The sequence below is a fragment of the Protomyctophum bolini genome (assembly GCF_963924005.1).
Source record: "Protomyctophum bolini genome assembly, chromosome: 7".
Lineage (NCBI taxonomy): Eukaryota > Metazoa > Chordata > Actinopteri > Myctophiformes > Myctophidae > Protomyctophum > Protomyctophum bolini.
In genome coordinates, this window is record NC_137868.1 from 39,812,978 (window position 1) to 39,829,994 (window position 17,017).

General features: G+C 44.4%; 1 protein-coding gene across 1 annotated transcript in view; it reads right to left on the minus strand.

Moving 5' to 3' along the window:
- Positions 1-8,401: 8,401 nt before the first annotated feature.
- The window catches only part of znf574 (zinc finger protein 574), a 39,582-nt gene continuing 30,966 nt past the window's right edge, over positions 8,402-17,017 (minus strand). Inside the window, exons 10-11 of the mRNA XM_080767660.1 lie at positions 10,522-10,836; positions 8,402-8,909 (exon numbers count right to left, since the gene is read on the minus strand). Of these exons, the coding sequence (XP_080623786.1) occupies positions 8,577-8,909; positions 10,522-10,836 (648 nt within the window). The 3' untranslated portion in view covers positions 8,402-8,576. The remainder of the gene's footprint in view (positions 8,910-10,521; positions 10,837-17,017) is intronic.

Below are 17,017 nucleotides of genomic sequence, written 5' to 3' on the forward strand. Positions count from 1 at the left end.
TGAGACAGACAGAGTAGAAAAATTGTGCCATGTTATCATGATTAATAAGTAGTGTGAGGACCTATTATATGAAGATAGGTTGAAAAGTGGTGAAGTGGTCCTTTAACATAACTATAATTAAAGGCATTTCAAAGGCATTTCAAATTAAATTACAAAAAGAATAATAATTCAGGATTCCAATTCAAAAATAGCTATACGAGCTTGTAGATCGGCTATTTTTGCTACGACAGTAATAATGCAATGTGCCCCTCTGTAGTAAGTGTGGGAAATATAGTGGCCCTCTCCATCTTCAAAGTTTCCCACCCCTGATTTGGGGCATCAGGGTCACGCGAGCACAATACATCTGTCTACATGCAATCATGCAGCTTGGGTGCAAACCCGATAAGTAAGCCTGGGACCGAGGCTAGGTGCAAACCCCTTTCATTTCTGTTTTGGTCCGTGGTTACATCCTCTACAAAATGTATCGCTTTTGGGACACAATTTAATATTGGATTTAGATTAGCCTCTGTTCACTCACTGTTGCTGAAGATTCAACTCCACTAGTAGGAAGGGAAGGGCCGCTATCCATGGTTCTGAAGTTTCAAGGCAGGCAAAGTGTCCGTCGCTATCCATGGTGCTGAACTGTCCATGTGGAGTGGAGGGCCCTGTTGGCGTAAGTAGCACAGTCCAGCGTGTCTTCAAAAACTCAGCCTGTCTTCACAGAAAATTATTTTTCAAAATAGCAGACTCGACCTACAAGATCATAAGGTCGTGAGCAATGTCGGCCACTTCCCCATAGCATACACCTTACTGTATAGTGGTACATGAACGAACTGTCAAGAATGAGAAAGAACCAGGGCAAAGGAAACGCTTTTTTCTCCCCTTGCTATAGTTTTTGCACCCACTCCATTTATTTAGTATATATATTTTTTTCTTTTTGAGGGGCATTCAAGGTTGTACTTGTTAAAACCTAAAAGTAAAATCTCACAAATGAAGTTGTCATCTTGATCGTGGTGAAAACATTGTATCATTGTCACGCCTCGTGACACGTCACGCCACCGTCTCCATATATGAAGTTCACGACACTGACCTCATCAAACCCTGGACAGCCATACGTGGAGAAGACTGGATCATCATCTGCATATATGGAGCCGGCCAGCAACTCTACATCTGACCTCAAACCCTTAGATCTCCATATATGGAGCGGATCCGTTCTGACATTCCATTATGTTGACCCCCCCCCCCCAAAGCGCCAGCGCTCGCCCAGCAGTCTGCCGTCACCCTGGCGGATGCGTGCACGCTTCTCGCCCTTTAGGCGTCTTACTGGTACTGTATGTACTGTACCTGCAGTGTACACAAGATGTAACAATAAAGTAGCCTATATACAACCTTGAACCTTTGTAGCTATTAGCCAACATTGAAAGATATATACCCCCCCCCCCCCCCCCCCAAAGCGATTACAAATGATGGCAATAGAATATACACACAATAATGTCGTTGTGAGTAGTTTGGCCGTCATGTGCCTTTAAATCAGCACATTTCGGACACAATTGGCCCATGCACATAATAGCGAGAAAACAAGAACAGCTTGCCTCGTTGTGGTGGTTACCCATTCAGCAGGGTTCTTCTTCACATAATTAACCCATTTTGGTCGATTAAAAAATAAAGGGCTTCTAAATCCTAACGTTTTTCTGAAAAACCCATGTTTCTATATGTTTTTCATGTCAAGGACCCCCAGAATTATCTCTATTGGGCCACGGACCCCCATCTCAAAATATGTAGTTCCAGGGACCCCCCAGAAGCCAATATTTTAGTAAAAAATGTTCGCTCTGAAATATATATTCAATGATTTGCGCCACATTTTAACGATTTTTCAAAAATAGCAGACCTATAACCTCATAGCCACTCGGTGGATATGAGCTTGTAGATCTGCTATTTTTCAATAGCTAAATTATAACATAGTTTAAAACACCAAAAGGGGTTCCTGCCCAAAATGGATTAAAGACTGCAGGCGCTTCATGATCTGGTAAAAATGCAACGCGGCTGGCGGGATGGCGCACGTTGGCGGACAACGTTAGCCAAATGCTGAATGACAACGGCTAATTACACAGTGGGGAACGAAGACGCGCTGATCAAATGTAATAGTTGTCACCGGATTTCATCACCACGCATGTCGTGACTTATCAGGCTCATTGTGCGTTAATTGCTTGACATGCTTGAAATGGTCCCCTGTGGCAGCATAAAAATACTATCCAGAATAGCCCACTTAAAAATATTTTACTGCTTGCTGAACAGCCAGAGAACACGGACGGCAATAACAAATGTTTGTACACTACCGTTAATAGTTTATTTCATAGGAGGGCTGTGGATTAGCCTTCCCGCCACGTCCACTTTTTTCTGGTATGAACGACAACAAAGCCGTCACACGTTTAGTATTCACAATAGCAAACGACACCGACACGTCCAGACAAAGATACAGAACTTTGAAATGGCATAAAGGAGTAGTTGTGTCCATTCAGCCACACTGTTTAGTTCATCAAACACAGGATCTACTAAACCTGGGTTTGATGACCTGAACAGTGCAGCAATGGCTGACGGGACAAAACGACTCCTTTTTGCCATTTCAAAATGGCAAAAAGTAGTTGTTTTGTCCATTATATTGTTGAGTTTTAATTCTGTTGTTGTGACCAGACTGTTGGTTTCTATACATTCCATAGGATTGCTTCAAAAATAATGACACTTAAACAGGGCCGTGCAGAGAGCACTGAGGGGACAAGGGGCCACATGTGTGCGCGCGCCGTTCTTTGGGGGTGGGGGCATATACATTGGATGCACCAATTCACCAATATACAGTGTATAAGCAATGCATCTGGTTCGTCCGATGTAACTCGTGATGTCCACAATAAAACATAACTGGGAGTCTGAAATGAAAAAAAGGTTGAGAAGAATCGCTTGGCCATACGACGTCATCGTGTAATACTGGATCCTGGGGGGGGGGGGGGGGGGGGAGGACGTCACGTCCTCCACCTGCACGGGACAGCGTGATGTCAGCCAGTTTCCTGCCGTGAACGCTGAGCGTGCACCTTCCCCCTCCTGGGGCGCACGCGGGGTATTTTTAGCGTTCCTATGATATAAAAAGGCGGTGGGATTCAAAGGGTTGAACCAGGGTGAGAGCAGCCATACCTCACGTCCTTATGCTGCGCTTTATATTCCCTGTATAGCGATCCAAGGACGTCGTTAAATGATGGATGCGTATTTATAGGGCCTCTGAAAGAAACGAGGCTCATTGAAGCCACTTGGTTTACTTGCTTAGAACATACAGAATAAAAAAGAAAATCCTCATTTTCTGTTTTGCCGTCTTAACTGCTATATCAATTATTCAGATGTAACCCCCCAAACCCGCTCATTATTTAATTATGCCTATATAGGCCCACGTTATTTCATGTATTTATAATCATATGCCTATATTAGTTTAGCTAAATGGAGTGGAAGGTTTTATTAGGATGTTATTTGCGCCCCTCGGTTCATTTCAGGACGCCAGAGGAGGGGACGATTACAAAGAATGTATTCCTCTAAAAAGGGACGCTCTTCACATTATAATTTGCTTCCACTTTACTGTATATTATTAAGTCAATAAACTCAAGAAGAACAAAAAACAAGTGCATCTCGTGGCAGATTGTATAGGAGGGCCCTCGCAAGCTTCAAGGGCCCTGCTATACAAAACACTGAGCTGACGACGGATACTAATAGTAGCCCCACTTATAATCTGGGGCAGAGACATAGCTCTAGAGATGTTTTAGAGAAGATATCAAGATTCGGAGCCATCCCCCTCTGGCCTGACACTGTACATTATTATTATTATTATTGATCTTCTGTCTGCTGCTTTTATTCACAATGATTATGCCCGCTCTCTTTATCCTTACTTTGATGTGCAGCTAAGGCGTCCCATCCACATAACACTGAATTCGATATACTATGTATGTCGTCATTATTCCTACCCGTGTGACGAGAGGCTAGGCAATTCTGACAAACTAGCTACAAATATGTAATGTTTGATAAAGTGTTCAGTACATATAAATCGAGTGTTTGCTTTGCTACGATTCCAATTAATTAATCCTACTGCATGTGGGGTGTCTGGTGGCTCAGTGCACAGACCATATATATCGCCTCTGTCGGGTGGAAACCTCTGAAATCTGCCAAGCTCTTCAGGATTCAAATTCAAAAGTTAGACCTGCCGTGTTTTGAGCTTTTGCAGATCTGCTACTTTTGTGCGAAGCCGCTCAAGTATATAGGGCGTTGATTTACACATTTACTAAATGATGGAGATAAGAGGTTTCTGCCCGACAGCAACAATATGCTCGTGTAGCGTGTGCGAGGACCTGGGATTGGCTGCGATAAAGCATACAAATGCCCCCAAATTAATCTTTAATCACTTTTTTAAAGTCCTGTTTCATTCTATTTGAATGTCAGAAAGACGTTGAATGAACCAGAAACTGCCAGTAATGTAATGAAGTCCAGAGTGTGCCTTTAGAACTTCTTCTGTTATATTACATGACACGGGATGCCAACCGTTGGCCTGCCAACCCACGACGTACAGTAGCCTACAGTGACAGGTGATATTGTTGCTGTTCCACAGAAACCTTTTTCTTTTCTTTTTTCGTAAATGAATGCACTACTATTATCATATAGTCTACTATACAGCGTCACACAAAAGTAGCAGGTACGAGGCTTCGTAACACATTTGAACTTGTGGAACTGCTACTTTTTCTTGACAATCTGACAGTTTTGGTGCGGTTTCCGCACCGACAGAGACGATACAGTATATATTGGATGTGTATGGAAGAAGATCTCAGAAAGTTTAAGAACTGAGACCCACCACGGGTTCAATCCCGGTCCATCTTTACCACCCCAACAGCTTTTTGCTGCGCAAAACAAACAAGTCAAGTCCCCATGGAGCTGCACGCCAGCTGAGGCGTGGTCTTTGTTGCAACGTACACAATCAACAATCAGAACAGATAGCCAGACAATATACCGTCTTCTGTACAGAAATGAGATTATTATACTGCAGAGTCAGTCTACTCCCCCAGAACATTTAGGTCTACTGCTCTCATGACTGCACCTTCAGCAGCCAAAATCTCATTACTACCCTCTCTCTGTGTGTGTGTGTGTGTGTGTGTGTGTGTGTGTGTGTGTGTGTGTGTGTGTGTGTGTGTGTGTGGTTTCGGTGTCGGGCAACAGATATGATAAATGGCACTCAACCAGAATATCAGCTCGCTGGATATGCTGGGAAAGAAAAAACATCCAGTTATTGACTGTTGCCTGTTGACTCTCAAGAAAATGCAATGAGGAGCAGCTGAATCCTCAGCACCGGTGTCTGTCTCTCTCTCTCTCTCTCTCTCTCACTCTGGAGCCATACGAGTCTTTATATGCTTCTCACTCTGGCGAAATGCAGCAATTTCCCTATTTCAGTCGCCTCGTACAGTCATCAGCATTTCTCCCTCCATGACGTGAAAACAAACCAAGACTGAATGCCTCCGTGGAGATATATATACACCGTGTGTGTGTGTGTGTGTGTGTGTGTGTGTGTGTGTGTGTGTGTGTGTGTGTGTGTGGTTTCGGTGTCGGGCAACAGATATGATAAATGGCACTCAACCAGAATATCAGCTCGCTGGATATGCTGGGAAAGAAAAAACATCCAGTTATTGACTGTTGCCTGTTGACTCTCAAGAAAATGCAATGAGGAGCAGCTGAATCCTCAGCACCGGTGTCTGTCTCTCTCTCTCTCTCTCTCTCTCACTCTGGAGCCATACGAGTCTTTATATGCTTCTCACTCTGGCGAAATGCAGCAATTTCCCTATTTCAGTCGCCTCGTACAGTCATCAGCATTTCTCCCTCCATGACGTGAAAACAAACCAAGACTGAATGCCTCCGTGGAGATATATATACACCGGTATGTATGTGTGTATGTGTGTGTCAGTGTGTGTGTGTGTGTGTGTGTGTGTGTGTGTGTGTGTGTGTGTGTGTGTGTGCGTGCGGTAGAGTGGGAATGCATACGTGTGAGCGAGCGTGTCACAAACCCCCCCCCTGTCAGCAGCCGCGGGTTCGGAGACAACCATAAACTGTGCCTTCATAGAGAACTATAATGCATGGTATAAACTGCAGCGCTGGCAAAACTTATATCACATTGCGCCGTTTTCCTATTCCCGGAACACACAAATGGGATCATTATTTTTGATAAGTACACAGCAATAGCAGGATAATTCTATATCGCTGTACTTGGCACAGTGTAATGCCCCCCCCCCCACTTCAGCTAAATCACCACCACTTCCTGTCCTGTCGTTGTTACTGTTGTATTCACTGTACATACACAACACCCGTCAATAAACCTCGTTGTATAATCATCACTGCTAATCTATACACAAACACACGAGTGCGGCGCACGCACGCACGCACGCACGCGCGCGCGCACACACACACACACACACACACACACACACACACACACACACACACACACACACACACACACACACACACACACACACACACACACACACACACACACACAATGTTTGGGTGTACTGGGGGGGGGGGGCATTGTTCATATAATTACTGATAATCTGTTAATTACTGCCTAGGCTATTATTTCCACTTCTGTACCTCATTAATATCTGATTGTAGAATCCCTCAGGGTTCTACAATATGCCCTCTGTTTTTGCTCTACACAAAAAACAATCTGTTACGTTGTGAGCTTGATGATCTGCCGTTGTCAGAGTGTAATGGCAGATCAACAAGCTCACAACGTAACAGGCTCACAATTTAACTCAAGAGTTCAATTATTGTTCTGCGTTACTTAATTAACAAGAAGTCTGCACGGTTAGAGAATGAAGAATTGTTTGCCTTTTGTGTCTCACCTGTGGTGCCACATCAATACAGCATGGAATTGTGGACAAAATCTTATCCAACGATCCAACTAAATAGTCTTGTTTTGGGTTTGAGAGGCTAAATCTCATCAAATGAATCAAATGAATAAATAATGGTCCTTGATATGAAAAGGGTTGAAAGCCACTGTTCTAATATAATAAATTAACACCCTACGTGATCGTACTAGAGTAGAGAGAGTCACACAGGAGCATAACAAGTAGGAAGTGCACTAGATCTGATGCTTTTAACCGTTTTTGGAATTTGAACCCTGAAAAGTAACAGTTTTGGACATAATTATGAGGTTTCCACCGAGGTGAGGCTGTCGGGGTGGTGGGTGGGGATACGAGGGCAGGAGTGCATGTTGTTGTGTGTCATTTGTATTTTGGCAGTAAAAACAAAAAAAGGAAATAAACGTACAATGATGTGAAATGTACAAACTAAGCCGACTATAATTCGATACCGGTTCAGAGAGTCTCTGGTGAAAATGCACTTGAACGACAAAATGAGATATAAAACCGGCAATTTACAGCAGGTGGCCATAATAAACTCCTGAACGGGAAGGGGAGCTGCCACGCTGGTGTCAACTTCCGTATTAAACGAAGGACGCTCACCAATCCCAAAGCCAAAGCGTTTTATTATAGAGATAAGAAACAGAATTTATAGAGTCGGTTAACGCCGGTCCGTCCCAAATAAAGACCCCGGGGTCGTAAATAAATGTCCATCTGCGATGACTTTACAGCCGGCTTTTCAATCAGCTTTGAAAAAAGATAACGCCACACATGATTAAGACACATTCTGCGTTTCGGATTTTTTTTATATTCTTCCGTTTATTATTTCGGTCGAGCCGCGTTAAGGTTAAGGTGAGACATTTCATCCACTCAAATCCCCTCCTCACTGCTCTCTAGAGAGAGACGTCTCCTCAACGATATGTTCCAACACAGGATAGAATATCTGGCTCAGAAATCCAACTATATAGTATAACTATATACACATGAAGAAACGTCTCAAAAGGCTTCAAATGTCAGTCTACACTGTAGTGTGTACTGTATATATACACACTGTACACACAGTCATTGCTGGGCAGCCTGTCAGTGCCTCAGCCAGTCAGTAGTAGGTTTACCAGCAGGGTCCTGGGTTCCAATCCAACTCCCGACGCTCTCACACATGTCTCTCATGTCTCTACACTCTACATAAAATAAAAATAAATCAATTCCAAGAAAAGTCCTGTTGTATCACCCCAACCTTTCTCTCATGCTTACCATAGACAAACTGTACATGTGTATTGATTTTTACAATGTACAGTATCTTGGGCACGTTTTCAAACGCATCATGATTGTCATTAACCCATTCTGAACGAGAACCGCATTTTGGTGTTACAAGCTCTACAAGCTCTACAAGCTCTACAAGCTCTACAAGCTCGTAGCGCGCCACCGAGTGGCGCGCTACGAGCTTGTAGGTCTGTCATTTTTTGAAAAATCGAAGAACGACTGACATTTTTTTTTTAGAATCTGATCTCAGGTCAGAATGGGTTAAAAATCAGACCAGCGTGTGTCCAGCGGGAAACCTTCGTATGTGAATCTGATCTCAGGTCAGAATGGGTTATAATCAGACCAGTGTGTGTCCCAGTGGGAAAACCTCGTATGTGAATCTGATCTCAGGTCAGAGCGGTCTCTCTACACGATGGTCTCCTCCATGATGAACTCGATGGCGCCGTGCTCCACGTCCCCCTCGGCCCCCTGCTGCACCATGGTGATCTCCTGGCCGCCCACGGTGATGCAGGGCGCGTGCATGGTGATGGTCTGGCCCGCCTCGCCCGAGAGCATGTGCGAGGGCAGGATGACCACCTGGTTGGTGCCCTCCAGCATGCCCAGCTGGTCCGACGGGATCATCACCGTCTCCGTGCCGCCCTCGCCGCCCGTCGTCTGGAGGACGTAGATGGTCTGCATGGTGGCGCCGCCCACCTCCATCTCGCCGCCCACCGACGTGGCGGCCAGGGACGTCAGCACCTGTTCGCCGATCACACGTTAGTGTCACGTCACGGTTATACAAGTGAATAAAAATCACCCGTGTGAACCGAGTGGTGCAATTCTTTCTCTCTCTCTCATTAGCATGCAGCAGGCACAGCACTATCCCTCTCTCTGTTTCTGGCGCCCCCTACTGGTACTAATAAGTCATATACTCGTGCTTATGGCCACATACGGACATTGCTGGTTGTAGGAGTGGTTGCACCACTCAAAAATATAGCGATGCACCGATGTATCGGTTCACATATCGGTATCGGCCGATATCACCATTATCGGTCATCTATCGGCTAATAAAACTGACATTAACCGATGGCAGTAGCCGATATTTATCTGTTGTTGATAAGCATACTTTTTGCATCGGCTATGTTGGTGTGTTTGGTTAGATGCCAGCCTACTAGATTCGGAACATTAATTTCTTGTATTGAAGATGACGAAAAAATTACGAAGAAGTGGGCGAAATTAGTTCCCCATCGTGTTAATTTTCCAAGAAAACAAAGAAAGGAGAGAAGCCATTTTCCATAAGACAATTTACACATAGTAATGGGCCATATGCATACACGCCATTTTGGAAAGAACACGGGCCACTTCCCTGCTCCCTTCACAGGTGTTAAGGATGATACTAATGAAGGCTCTGTTCCATTCTGGTCAAACAGAGTCAGGGTGCTGCTGTCGTGCACGCTGGCTCACTAGGAAACACTTCTGCTATAGCAGTGGGTCTCATCATGGAAACACTTCTGCTATAGCAGTGGGTCTCATCATGGCCCCGAGTTTACACCGGCAGCCAAATCCAGCCTGAATCGGATCTGAGCCAACATCCAGATTGGAATCTGATTTGTTTAAATGAGTCATGTGACATGTTAAGACTCATTTAAACAAATCGGATTTCAATCTCGATGTGGCACAGATCTGATTCAGGCTAGATTTTTCTCTCAGTGTAAATGGTGCCTTAACCTATTTTGGGGCGGGAACCCCTTTTGGTGTTAGCATTATGTTATGCTTTAGCTATTGAAAAATAGCAGATCTACAAGCTCATAGCGCGCCACTCGGTGGCGCGCTACGAGCTCGTAGGTCTGCTATTTTAGAAAAATCGAAGAGCGACTGACATAGAAACATAGCTTTTTCAGAAAACTGCCAGGACTTTTAGAATCTGATCTCAGGTGAAAATGGGTTAAAGTGTCCTTGAATGTGTTCCAAACACCTTGAGAATCTCTACTAGAGCCGTGACAATCTTCTCTTATGGGGGGGTCCCTGGCATATCATTTCAAATGGGGGGTCGGCGGGGCTAATTGGTGTCAACTTAGGGGGTCCTTGACATGAAAAAGTCTGGGAGCCACTGACTTCTCTAGCCCATTTTAGGCCGGGAACCCCTTTTGGCGTTTTTTCCAAAAATAGCAGATCTAAAAGCCCCTATAGCGCGCCACTGAGTGGCGCGCTATAGGGGCTTGTAGGTCTGTTATTTTTGGAAAAATCGAAGAAGAACGACTGACACAGAAACATAGCTTTTTTCCAGAAAACTTGTCATTTTCAAACAGACATTTCTCTTAGAATCTGATCTCAGGTCAGAACGGGGCCAGTAGTAGTAAGTCTCTCTCACCTTGGCCCCCTCCAGCACCCTCTGCACCTGGGCCGCCTGGGCCGCCTCCCGGGCCTGGTCGCGGGCCAGCAGCGGCACGTCGCCGTGCAGCCGCAGGTGCTTGTCCAGGTTGGAGCGCGAGCGGAAGGCGGCGGCGCAGTGCACGCACGGGTAGGGCTTCTCGCCGCTGTGCGTGCGCGCGTGCTCCGTGAGCCGCGCCGCCACGCTGAAGCTCTTGCCGCAGACCCAGCAGGAGAAGGGCCGCACGCCGCTGTGGATGCGCTCGTGGTCCTGCAGGTGGGGCAGCTGGCGGAAGCGCTTGGAGCACACGGAGCACTGGATATGAGAGAGAGAGGGGAGAGGGGAGAGAGAGAGAGAGAGAGAGAGAGAGAGAGAGAGAGAGAGAGAGAGAAAACATTAAGCGCTGGCTGAACACGGAGCACTGGGGGGAGAGGAGAGAGAGAGAGTGTGAAAAAGGCCAGCTCAAATATACTCAAGTACTGAGCAGAGGTCATGCTGACCTCCTCAATTAAGAACTGTTGGCTGGCAGAGGGCAAATTGACATTAGCCTATCACTGCTGTATTCTCAATTAGTGAGCACCTGTATCCACCCTGCAATCAGCACAGCACACTGTGAGAGAGAGAGAGAGAGAGAGAGAGGGGCGAAAACGTTAAGCGCTTGCTGAACACGGAGCACTGCATGGGGAAAGAGGGAGAGAGAGAGGGGCGAAAAAACGTTCCAAAGTGTGTGAGACAAAGTGTCATAATGGGGAATAAGAAAAGAAAGCAATTTGTGGCATTCTGTTAAGCCCTTAAGCCCAATAGACTTTGTCACACGATGAATAGCGGAAATAAACATGGCAGGTTTAGCGGTTAAAGGGCCAATAACCATAATAGCCCCACTGACTTCTATAGCCCACTAAATAATGTATACCTTACATTAGAGCAAACCCATTTTATTTATTGTGAGCTCGAGTAGCGAGTTCACTGTTGTTTAGCGTACATCTTTATTCCCCGGACGTTTTAATGCTGGGCTGTGACATCGTCATGTACGTCTTTATTCCCGAGGCCATTTGCCTTCTGGGCTGTGACGTCAAGCAACGCTGGGTCTTACAGGGTTAAAGACAAAGAATTTTACGTCATAGTGTCTGAGCAAACAGGCATAGTATCTATTTTAAGTCATGATGATGTACAATGATAAGAGCGCCCCTCACTTCACACGATTTTCTTTTGTTATTATTACTTTTTAAGTCAACTTTTTCCAGGTGATTAAACCCACCTTGAAATGTCTCCGCTTCTCTGGCTTTTACATCCCCATCAATAAGTAATGGGAGGTTTGAAAACAATCCTTTCTCTCCAGGGAACATTTTCTGGCAGAGATGTACATTCAATCAAGGGCTTCCAGCTGCATTAAACAAAGTAATGATGAAGTAACTTGGACATGGGAATAAAGGTGACCTATAGGACTGATTTATACTTTAGTTGCTTGCCAGTGTCAGGTGCCAAGAACAGTGGCGCGTCCAAATTGAGCCGTACGGGGTGCATTTCTCTCAAGAGTTAAGAGATCTACAAAGGGTCCATTTGGTTACCAACTTTCCACCGTTAGCTGAGGACCACCTGGAAGCCCCCTAAGGACCACTGGTTGAGAATCACTTTTCTTGGCACCTGACACTGGAAAACAACTAAGTATAAATCAGTCCTATAGGTCACCTTTATTTCTAGTTCCAAGTTACTTCATCATTACTTTGTATAATGCAGCTGGAAGCCCAGATTGCATGAATGTACATCTCTGCCAGAAAATATTCCCTGGAGAAAGGATTGTTTTCAAACCTCCCGTTACTTATTGATGGTGATGCCTTTGCCCTCTCCCCGCGCTACTTAAGCTCCAATTGCACCTCTAAACTATTTTTTGTTGTATATTTATGGAACATAACCTACTGTGAAGTTGTTTACAAAAACAAGGAAAATATGCACATGTACAATTGTACATGTATGATACTATTTTGTTCCTACTCTTTGACTGCTCTTTTTTGCACTCTATATTCTATCCCTTTGTTTGCTGTGTGTTTGCTGTTTGACGTTATATAAATATATTTGCTGCTGCATTGTCTGAAGGAAGCCAAACTAAAATTTGTTTGACTCTCATGTACCTGTTCACAAGATGGAACAATAAAGCACAACCTTGAACCCTGCCAGAGAATTTCAAGATGGGTTTATCACCTGGGAAAACTTAACAATAAGAAGGGGAAAAACATTGAGGTGTGTGGGGCGATTCTACGCTCTCAAGAGGTACATTTTTGTAACATTTAAACATCTGCATTGCTTAATGTACAAGACGTCTACACACAATGACATCTGTACAGCATGGAACTGTGGACACAATCTTATCCAACGACAACAACGTATTCAAAGCTTTGGGTCTGAGAGGCTTTAAATCTCATCAAATGGTGGTCCGTGGCTCAGATGTCGAATGGACCTCGAACTGAAAAAAAAGGTTGAAAACCACTGATCTACAAGCTCACAACGGGTCCCAGTACTGCAACGCATTGTGAGATTGTAGACCTCCCATTTAACCTGAGCTTTACCATCTTCTATCTTATCTATAAATGTGCCAAGTCTCATAAAAAGGGACACTATACATAATAACTGGGTGTTCAAAGTACGCCAGTGCCCAACGGGCACCGTTCTAGTCCTTAAAACCCATCTAAAGCAAGTTTCAAGTCTCTTCTTTTCATACTGTACTGGAATTAACAGAACCCAATGGCTTCCTGCGGAAGATAGGAAAAAGAACCATTGGAAAATGGTTCAGCAGCACTGTGTAAAGAATTGATTTGTAGTCAATGGGCTAGAACATGCACAACCACCGGTCTGGTGATCTCTGGTCCATTAACTACATTGTGACTTTATTGTTTGGTATGAAAGGCAAGGCGTAAAACACAATGCATGTCCGAACAATATGCCGGTACACAAAACGTTGAGGGCATTTTAACCCATTTAGACCGGAGACAAAAAGAAAAAAGAAGGCTTCTAAAGCAGACAGAAGAAACCGTGTTTCTATATCAGTGGTTCTCAAACTAATTCATGTCAAGGACCCTAAACATTATATGTACCAGTATACCCCCCCAGAAGCAAAGATTTGAGTTAAAAACGTTCACTCTCAAAAAATATACATTCAAAGATTTGCGCCACATTTTCACAATAAAAAATAGCTAAAGTATAACATAATGCTTAAAACACCAAAAAGGGGTTCCCACCCTTAACGGGTTAAACACTATTAAGCACAATTACATGAACAATGTGCAGAAAATGACCATAACAAGGATAGAGGAGAAAAGGCTCAGGGGAAAAAGAGAGGGAAGGGCTGATATGAAAATGGGGAATTATGTTCCCGTCAAAACCTTTTCCTCTGCTGCTTTCTGTACTCTGTGAAAGCGGTTAGTTGGGGAAATAATATTTTGTGAGACCTCCCTTTATGTTTTTTTCTGCAGAGGCAGCACGTTTGGGCCAGGGGCGACGGAGGAGCAGGGAAACAAGTTATTATGGGCAAATAAAGGATGGGAGAGAGAGACTGAAAGCACAAAAAAAAATAAGATTGGGTAAGAGAGATGAGCAGCTACGTTATTGGTTCTCAAAGTGAACGAGAGGCGTGCGTTTATTTTGGACGTGTTGAGATTGAGAAGTTGAACAGCGACGACGCAATACACAAAGCCACTTAGGCTACTGAGTTCAGGAATGTGTACTAAATAATATATATCTTTTTGTTTTGCATTTCATACTTTGTAAGGGGTGAACAGTACAAGACATTTCAGCAAACATTAACATTCAACTGCCTTTCAGAGCACACTGTTAATATGATTATACTCAGAAAATGTATCATCATATTGTACTGCAAGAACTCATTCTGACAATAAAATACATGATGATTAGGGCTTGACATTAACTTTTTGAGTAAACTGTTGTTGTAGTTTATTCTCAGTTTACAAGTGAATAGCCCTAGAATGTCTGTGATCTAATATACATTTCATGTGTTCCAAATACACAGCCATGGATCGTTTCTATCCACGCACGATTAGCAGACTGACCTCGTCTGCATTTAAACTTGTAGCACTGCGTGTACACTCACCCAATTAATTCCTGAGGCTTGGAGTCGTTTTGGGGACTATAGTTTCATATTAATTTGAAAGTTCTGGCAGTAAATCAATCTTCATATGACCACCGCGCTCTGACTATAGGTGCACCACCCGTTCAAAACATATCACAATAAAGGGTAGTGGGTCGCACACACCAAGACTGCAGTTCAAATATAGTTTATTTCATGTTTGAAATAAATGGACAAACGTTTGGGCTATCCAGCCTTCATCAGTGTGGAGTGTGACTGAATGTAGGTTCCTTTTAAAGGAGTGGTGACATGGTGCAGGTGCACAACATCAAAGTTCTGGCAGAAAACGTATATTTAGTCAAATACGGACGACATTCTCGGAATGATTCATTATACAGTGTGTGCACACAGTGTCCAATATGGTTGAGACCCTTAGCTCAGTTCGCCGTAATAAATTGAACAGTTTTGATTAATTAATTCAATAAAAAAGGCAATAAAATGACTTCACTGTCTTTTAGTTCAGTGGTTCCCAAACTGGGGTCCGGGGTCGACCCAGGGGGTCCTTGAGGGAGTTCCATGGGGTCCCCAGCTACTTGTTAGTTTGGAACCAAATGGACACTTATGGTTCTGTAACAAGTAAAATTGATTTTACAATACAAATTGGTGTCTCAGAGACAGAAATGCCATTAAATGGGGGTCCGTGGCCTAATTCAAACTGAAATGAAATGAAACGGGTTGGGAATCACTGCTAGAGCCGGAAGAATCTTCTCTTATGGGCGTCCCTGCATGGCATATCTCTTCAAATGGGGGTCCGTGGGATAATTAATTAGTGTCAATTTGGGGGTCCTTGACATGAACAAGTTTGGGAACTTGTTGACTGTAATTGCCACCAGCTGCACAAATGCAGTTCTATTTAGGCTGTGACTGGTAACCTTACATTTCTTTCGTATTACTTTTTCTTTTATTACTCCAGCAGTCTGGACATTTTTATTTTGCAATCAAAACCAATGTGTTTAAGTTTTGTGCCAGAGTGGAGGCGCTCACTAGGCTGCGACACCAAACAGTGCAGCATGGTGATGATAATATGCATTTAGTCACACATTCCGTCTCACTTGGCACGGTGGAACGGACTGTGTCAGCGTCTGTGTTGCTACTATCCGTTTCTAATCCCTTGAGACCTGGAACGCGTTCGTCTCGCCTATTTATTTTTTTTAAACTTTCGCTATTGAAAAATAGCAGATCTACAAGCTTGAGCGCTATGGGCTTGTAGATCTGCAATTTTATTTTTGAAAAATCTTGAAACTGGGTGTAAATCTTTGAATATGTATTATTTCGAATGTCTTTAATGACCATGAGAACCACTGATGTATCAGAAACCCTGATATATTCAGATCTCAATGGGCTAATATCCCATCTCAAAACTCCTCCGTCATTCATTCATTCAGATCTCAATGGGCTAATATCCCATCTCAAAACTCCTCCGTCATTCATTCATTCATAGATCTCAATGGGCTAACATCCCATCTCAAAACTCCTCTGTCATTCATTCATTCAGATCTCAATGGGCTAATATCCCATCTCCAAACTCCTCTGTCATTCATTGGTGTACTCAGTAAACACAGACATCCTCAGTGGGGGCGTCTGGTCCGGCTGCCACAGTGCCTTTGACTTGAATTAACATTCCTAGCAGCAGCAGCAGCTATACCTGCGCGCCTAGAGTTCCAACCAAAGCCCCTTGAAACTCACTCTGTGGCACGGCCTGATGGACAAGCCTTAAGCTAAATCCATATACATTAAATCAATTTACGACAGGTCCCCCGTGACGCCGGGGGAGGGGGGGGGGGGAGGGGTCGCTCTGGTTGATGTCCTGTGCCCAGTCACCAGTGCGGCAGAGAGAGATAGAGAGAGAGAGAGAGAGAGGAGAGGGGCAAAGATGGACATGAGAGAGAGAGAGTCCCAGAATAGTAACACCCACAGAGGAAAGCTGACAGGCCCTAACTCAGCCCGTCATTAATCACAGGTACACAGAGAGGAGGGTGTGTGTGTGGGGTGGGGGGGGGGGGGGGGGGGGGGAGGGCGCACACACACACACACACACACACACACACACACACACACAGGCCAAGAACCAAAGAAGTGGCTTATAGTGGGTGGGTGTGTCTGGTCTGTCTGTGGTGGGAGTTGATTGTAAAAAGCAGTAGTGGATTTCAATTTGATAAACTGGTGCGTTAGGACCAGGTTGTGTTGGGGGGGGGGGGGGGGGAACTGGAAAAGGGTCGTGGCTGTGTGTGAGTGGTTGGGAGGGCGGGCGCGGGTGATTTATAGGAGCAGCAGATATTCACTCTGCCGAGTAAACATGCGTTTAGCAGTATAGCTCCAACGCATGCACAGCTCCATGCATTTCGCTTTGTATACGCA